The sequence below is a fragment of the Hippopotamus amphibius genome, chromosome 3 (assembly GCF_030028045.1).
Source record: "Hippopotamus amphibius kiboko isolate mHipAmp2 chromosome 3, mHipAmp2.hap2, whole genome shotgun sequence".
NCBI lineage: Eukaryota > Metazoa > Chordata > Mammalia > Artiodactyla > Hippopotamidae > Hippopotamus > Hippopotamus amphibius.
The window spans coordinates 198,823,807-198,830,643 of record NC_080188.1 but is presented as its reverse complement, the minus strand read 5'-3'; the positions used below and the strand labels follow the sequence as shown (position 1 = coordinate 198,830,643).

The 6,837-nt window shown below is 69.3% G+C and overlaps 1 protein-coding gene across 1 annotated transcript; it reads right to left on the bottom strand.

Moving 5' to 3' along the window:
- Positions 1-1,292: 1,292 nt before the first annotated feature.
- Positions 1,293-5,030, bottom strand: GPR37L1 (G protein-coupled receptor 37 like 1). Its single transcript, XM_057728907.1, has 2 exons — positions 4,401-5,030; positions 1,293-2,093 (listed from the first exon to the last, which is right to left on the bottom strand). Exons 1-2 carry the CDS (start codon positions 5,028-5,030, stop codon positions 1,293-1,295), a joined length of 1,431 nt encoding a protein of 476 aa, XP_057584890.1.
- Between the last annotated feature and the right edge of the window lie 1,807 nt (positions 5,031-6,837).

The following is a 6,837-nucleotide window of genomic DNA, read 5'->3' as shown; positions in this document are numbered from 1 at the left end:
AAGGAGGCTTGGGTCCGGGGCCGAGGCCAAGGCGTGTGGGCGCGGTGGCCAGGGAGGATGGAGCCAGGGCGCCGGGCAATGCCTGTGCCTCCTGTGCCCGCCCTGGGGACCCTCCTGAGGCCCCACGCAGAGCTGGCAGCAGAAACTCCACGGAACCCCAGGCTTCGCTTCAGACGGGAAGGGTGGGCTTTCAGGGCAGGGAGGGGTCTGTGGCCGAGGCCAAGGAGTTCCTCTGGTTGACCTCATGCCAACTTTGCTGGGCCCAGACGAGGCTAAGGGGCCTCTGGAAGGGCCCCCAGGGGTGAGGGGACCAGAGAGAGCAAAGACGTCTCTGTGGGGGTGTCCATGGAGCTCTGGCCGCCGGGAAGGGGGTGGGGTGGGGACAGGGCGGGGGCAGGCAGCTGGGCCGGCTGTAGGCTAAACAGTCCACTCTAAGAAGCCGAACAAGAGCTGCTCTCAGAGTCAGGGAGGCTGGAAGCCCCCAGGCTGCTGGTGCCCTCCAATGGGGGCTTTGTGGGGAGGAAGGAGCAGCAGTGGGGGTCCAGGGGAGATACGTTTGCAGCCTTCGACTTCCCAGGGACCGCTGGGCTCAGGCCAGCCCGAGGACACAGGGCCCCAGCTCCCGAGCCCTTCCAGCCACTCTGCCCTCGCAGCCACAGGGGCCCAGGCTGGACAGGACACCAGCCACAGCCCAGGAAGGACCAAAGGTGGCCAGGAGGGCAACGCCCAGTTGCATCTGGGCACTGCCAGGATGTGGCACAAGAAAGTCCCATGGGCACAGGGGTAGCTCTACCTAGTTTATTGTTTTCCAAGAAGGGCCTTCTACAGGGGAGCACCTGACCGGGGTTGGGGGGGGGGAACAGGGCAAGCAGGGCACGTCAGAGAAGGAGGGGGACAGAGAGAGAAATCCTCTGCGAGAAGAGATGGCGCCTAGAGGAGGCGTCCAGGGCTGGGCCAGTCCCACGCAGAGAAGAGCCCAGTCGCTGGCGCCCGAGGCCCCTGTCCAGGATGGGTGATGCTGAGAGGGGCAGAGCACAGAGTGGTCGGGCTCCGGGTGGAGAGGAGAGTGGGGCTGGGACCAGGCGCGGCTCTGGCTCCTGCCGCTGGCACGGAGAGCTTGCGGGCAGCTCTGAGGACCTGGAGGGTCACCGCCCACCGGCAAGAGGAGGGGGGGGCTGGCCCCAGGGCGACAGGGAAGGGACTCGGGGAGGGGGCTCCGACACGCCCCGACCCCAGCCAGGGGAAACAAGTCCATCTCTGGACAGAGCTCCCCCGGCCCCGGCCGGCCAGCCTCAGCAGGGCGTGCCCAGGGCCAGGAGCGGCGGCGTCTCCCGGGGCTTGTGGAAGTAGACGGAGGTGGACAGCTCCGTCCGGAGCTTGGCGTCGGGGCCGCCCGCGGCCGCGCCCCCGGCGCCCCCGCAGCAGCAGCAGCAGCAGTCCAGGAAGGCGCGGCCCAGCGGCCGGCACACACACAGGAGGAGCACGGGCGTGGCGGCCGCCTCGAGGAAGGTGGAGAACTGCGAGACCAGGCCCAGGAGCTCCAGCGTCTGGCGGGTGAGCGCGGCCGAGAGGTAGGCGGCCACGACGCCGCACACGTTCTCGGGGAGGGTGCAGAGGGCGTAGACGGCGGTCAGGCCCACCACGGTGCTGCTGAGCTGGCCCTCGCGCGGCTCGTGCTGGCCCGGCCGGCACGCCGGCTTCCTGCCCGGCGGGCCCCGCACCCGCCACGTCACCAGCTGGCAGGTGACCGTGAAGAGGACGGGCAGGCAGAAGTAGCAGCCGAAGGACCACCACATGCGGGCGTTCTGGTAGGTCAAGACCAGCGAGTAGAGGGACTCGGGCAGGCGGGCCGAGGGCTTCATGACGCACGTGTCCACGGCGCCCGCAGCGGGGCCGGGCTCCCGCACCAGCTGCCACAGCAGGAGCTCGGGCACGGCCAGCGCCACGGAGCCCACCCAGATGACCGCCAGCTTGGCCAGGATGGACGGGCACGGCTCAATGGGCCTGGCCTTGGGCAGGGTGCTGGTGGCCACGTGGAAGCGGTCGATGCCCAGGGCACAGAGGCTGAAGGTGGTGACGCCCAGGGCGGAGACCTGTGGGGGACACGGAGGGGGAGGGCTGGGGTCGGCCTCGGGCCACCGCTCAGACCGAAGCGTGCGGCGGGCGTGGGAGGGACGGTGGCAGCACCACCGCCCGGGCATTTCGGACAAACCACGCTCGGGGGGAACCAGGGCCTTGGCGGACGGCAGCGCCGAGGTCCCCCGCAGGCTGCCTGCCTCCTGCCGCCTGCCTCCTTGCCTCTGGGGCCAGGGATGAGAGGCCTGGGCCCCCCAGCCCCTTGTGTTCCTGAGACTTTGGGAAATCATCTCTGAGGACAAAGAGGACAGAGATGCAGGGGTCCTGGGCCTGCCGGGTCCTTGGATGCCCTCACCCGTCACATCCATGGGGGGCGTGGCCTTGGGGGGTACAGGGCACGCGCTCTCCCGCCCTCCTCTCCCTGTCCAGAGAGGCCAGGGCCAGGCCCCGCGGGGAGGCAGCCCCTGCAGGCCGGCCTGTGCTCACCTCCTCATGGGCTGCTTACCGAGCCCATGGAAACCACCCTGTGAGCAGGGAAGAAAGTGCCCGGGAGAAGGGGCGCCTCCCAGCCCGGATCCCCTCCCCCCAAGTGTTCCCCTCCCCTCCCCGGCTGGGGCTGTGCTTCCTGGGAGCCCCACCCCCTCTCCGCCAGGCCCCAGACCAGGGCTCAGGCAAAACAACACACCCTCTCCTTTCCTGGTCTCGAAAGCAGCCCCAGGCGGTATGGAGCTGCCCCCTCCTGGGGCCTCCCTACAAAAGGGTCCCAGGTGGCGCCTTTATCCCTCCACTCTCACGGGTCAGCCAGCCTCCGGGGGGCTCGCGGGTCACCCCTGGCCTCCAGGCCGCGGGGGGTCAGGCGGCGTCTGTGTGTCCGCTGTGTTGGGACCCACAGCCGGGCAGGGCCGGGCTCTCCTCGGCCACCAGCGGCGCGCGGACGCGTGCTCCCAGGGGTCCACCCTCCTCCTCCGGTGGGTTCGTAGACCTTTCCCGGTACAAACCACCCCTAAATGAATTATTTTACTTCTAAGCACTTTGCAGATGCCACGCATTTAATCCTTCAAGAATTCACTCAGCTACGATGGTGGTGACTAGCTGCGACTCACCGATGGGGAGGCAGAGGTTTGGGCAGGTTAAGTGACTTACCTCCGTCACTCCGCCAGTAAGGGGCAGGGCCCGGGGTCTCATCCAGTCTGCCCAGCTCCAAGGCCCTGTCTAACCTTCCGCAGCTCACCTGGGCTCTGAGCCCCAGGTAACCAAGACGCGACACCTGCTCCCGGCGGGAGGGCCTACCTTCGGGTCTGAGCACCTCTGGGCCATGGCTAAGGGGTCTCCCTGGGCGGGGAAGGACTGGGGAGCGCTGTCGCACCTGCCGAGGCTCAGCAAGCCCATCCAGATGTGAAACCATCACGGGATGAGGACAGAGCTGGGAACGGGACCGGGTCCGGACGCCGATCCCGACTCCGTCCCCGCCCAGGCCGGCTACCCACTGGCGCAGCATGCCCCGCGCGCGGGAGGAAGGCAGCCTTAGCGGGGGTGGGGGGCTGGGGGAGGCCACAGTCATGCCCGCCCTCGCTGGTCCCCCCACCCCCACGGAAACAACACGGGAAAGGCTGCTGGCTTACTCGGCTGGAGACCCACCCGGTCCAGCCTCTGGCCGGGAGCTAGGGGAGCGGGAGAGGAGCGGTGACCTGCCCGGGGACACCCCAGGGTGCCAGGGACAGAGCTGCCCTGGTGCCGCAGCCTCAGCTCCAGCCCCGGAGCCTGGCCTCTCCTTTCAGAGGACGGGGGACGTGGCTGATGGTGATGGTGGTGACGGGGGTCCCGGTGAGGGAGGGGCTTTCCTTCCAGGTCCGCACTCCCAGGAGCGGACACAGACTTGACCGGGGCCGGGGACGGGGTCTGCAGGGCACGGGCGTCTCCCTTCAGGCACTGCTTAGAGAGGCGGGAAATTGAGGCGTGAAGAGGGGCACAGGGGGAGGAAAATGAGACACACCGAGGACAGAGCCATTTCTTGGGTGGAAAGATGGAAGAGGCTGAGACGGGGGCGGGGACCGCTCTGCGCGTGGAGAAGGGGGGCCGCCTTGAGGCTGCTGGGAGGCAGGAGCCCAGGCCGGGGCTGGAACCCAGGGCCCTGACACCCGCCTGCCCACGCGGGTACCTGAGAGCCACCAGGAGCCAACACTGCGTTTGTCTCCGGGCCCGATCTGGGGGAGAACGGCGAGACAGGGCGCCAGGCTTGCAGGGCTCGGGCACCCTCGCAGCCCAGGACGGGCAGTGCCCGCCCCGCCCCGCCCCCCGTGGGCTCTGGCCGGACACACACGCACCTCCACAAAGGGCACCGCCCGGCAGGACACGTCGCCCAGCAGCCTCTGCTTGGTGAGCTCGTGGAAGATGACGACGGGGAGGCAGAAGAAGAGGACCAGGAAGTCCCAGAGGGCCAGGCTGGCCAGGATGGAGTTCCAGGCGCTCTTCAGGTAGTAGCTGTGCCACACGATGCACATGACCGCCAGGTTGCCCACGATGCCCACGGCGAACAGCACCAGCGCCAGCAGCAGCACGGCGTAGGCCCCGTAGGAGCTCTCGGTCACTGGGTACAGGGGGTTCTGGATCTGCAGCCGCCGGCCGGGCGGCCCCGTCACGCTGTCCCGAGGCTCCTGCCCGCCACCCCGCGCGCCCCCGGCCCGGCCCGGGTCGGGGCTGGCGGCCACCGGGGGCTGGGTGGGCTGCGGGCCGGCGGGGCGGATGGGCCGGGGGCGGCCTGCCCCCTCCTCGGGCACGTGCTGCTGCACGCCCTGGGCCCCCTCCTCCTCGGCGCCACGCCGGGACCAGCTCGGCGGCTCCTGGGTCGCGGCCCGCCGCCCGCCCCGGTGCAGGGGGCCGCCCCCGGGGACCCCGCCGGGCCCCGCCGCCGACACCACAGCGAGGGAGACGGCCAGCGGCCACAGCCACCGCATGGCCGGACGAGCGGCAGCGCTGCCCGCGAGCAGAGGCCGGGCTGGACCGAATGTGCGGCCGCTGGACGGGCAGCTGGCCACTGGGCCCGCCCCCGTCGGGCGTCTGGCATCACCAGCCGGCTCCAGCGCCCCCACCCCCACCCCCACCCCGCCCCGCGGCCACCGGGCAGGGCGGGCAGGGCCCTCTGCTGGACGCAGGCGCTCCGTGCCGCCTGCGGGACACTCCCCCCCGGGCCCCACGGGCGGCAGCGCTCAGACCTGTGGGGCCCCTAGAGGCCAGCTGCCCCCAGCCCCGGACGCTGGGCTCCCATGGTGGGGGGGAGGCAGGGCTCCAGCCCCACCTCGGGAGACGGTGATCACCGTCCGGGTGGCTTACCAAGCCCAAAGAGGCCCCACCAGAGCCCCACGGGGCGGGCCCCCTCATTCCCGTGCCTCGGGCTACAGGGGTGGCCACTGACTTGCCAGAGCAAACCTGGCCCAGCGGGCACAGCCCCACCCGCATCCCGCCAGCCTCACGAGCTCGCCCTGAAAAGCAGCACCGCCCAAAACTGATCCGGACGCAAGGTGGATGGACATTTGCAGTAACAGGCCTTCCCGAGCACCTGCCGTGTTCTAGACGCTCAGTGCAAAAACGTTAAAGACCTCTGCCGCCAAGGAGCCTTTGGTGTGTGTGTGTGGGGGGGGGGGGGGGTATTATATAATTAAATAATTATAACTCAGCGATGGATGCCACGAAAGGCAAGGACCAGCGCCGAGGGAGCCCGAAGGAACCTGGAGGCATCTGGAGGGCCTCCTAGAGGAGGCGACTTTTGACAGGACCTTGAGAAGCAGCTTGAGGTCCCCAGACAGAACGGGGAAGGAAGCGTGCTTGGGCAGAAGAGGCAGCACCTGCAAAGGCACGCAAGGCGGGCGGCGAGGGAGCTGGGAGGGCCGTGGGGGCGAGGAGCCCGAGAGGCGAGCAGAAGAAGGACCGAGAAGGGGCTGTAGGCCAGGCCCGGGGTGTACACGTCACCCTGGAGGCTGCCGCTTGTTGAGCAGAGGACGTGGCTCAAGCACGTCCTTGCAAAGGGTCCCTGGAGGGCGGCTGGGGTCTCGCGGCCTGGGGTCGGAACGCAGCTGCCTGGGAGGCGGCCGGGAGCAGAGGCCAGGAAAGCTGCAGGCCGTGCGTGGGCAGGCCGGGTCAAGGCTGACCCCAGGCCCGCGGTGGACCGCTAGACGCTCACCTGCGCAGGAAAGGCGTGGAGTCTGGTGTGAGGTTGGGAGAAAACTTCTGCTTTGTGCACGTGGAGGTCCAGGTGAGTCGTTCGGGTAGAGAGGCAGGAGAGCCACCCGCGGCCGCAGAGAAAGGCTGCCGCGGGACACGGACATGCGGGGTAGAGGTGGGGGCGGGGCTGCCGAGGGGGGCGCAGACCCCTGCAGGGAGGGCAGGGCGAGGCCCGAGGAGCCCCCCACGCATGAAGAGACAGAATGAAAGTGAGGAGAGGTGGCGGCCGCGCTCCCGCTCCCCTGAGGCCTGAGAAGGGAGGGACGCCACCTCGGGGGCTGGAGTGGACTCGCGCGCGCGGTCGGTCGGCAGATACGAGGCAGGGCTCCCGGGGCGGGACCGGCTGGGGACTGACTTGCCCGGAAAACCTTCTGACCAGAGAGCGCTGTGCTCCCCGGAGGCCCAACACGCTGCGTGAAAATAGGAGTCCCGGGAAAGGGGGAGGAGCAGCAGGAAGCGGAAACCTCCCGCTCCCTCAGACGAGATGAGGGAAGCGTCCTGGGCTTTTCCAAAATCTTACCTTTCTGGCTTCTTCTTGTTTAT

Bases quoted from the DNA above. Each gene is read 5' to 3' on its own strand.
- GPR37L1 (XM_057728907.1), bottom strand. From the start codon at position 5,030: ATGCGGTGGCTGTGGCCGCTGGCCGTCTCCCTCGCTGTGGTGTCGGCG. The intron at 2,094-4,400 runs GTGCGTGTGTGT...TGTCCCCCACAG, and splicing joins GGGCGGTGCCCTTTGTGGAG to GTCTCCGCCCTGGGCGTCAC.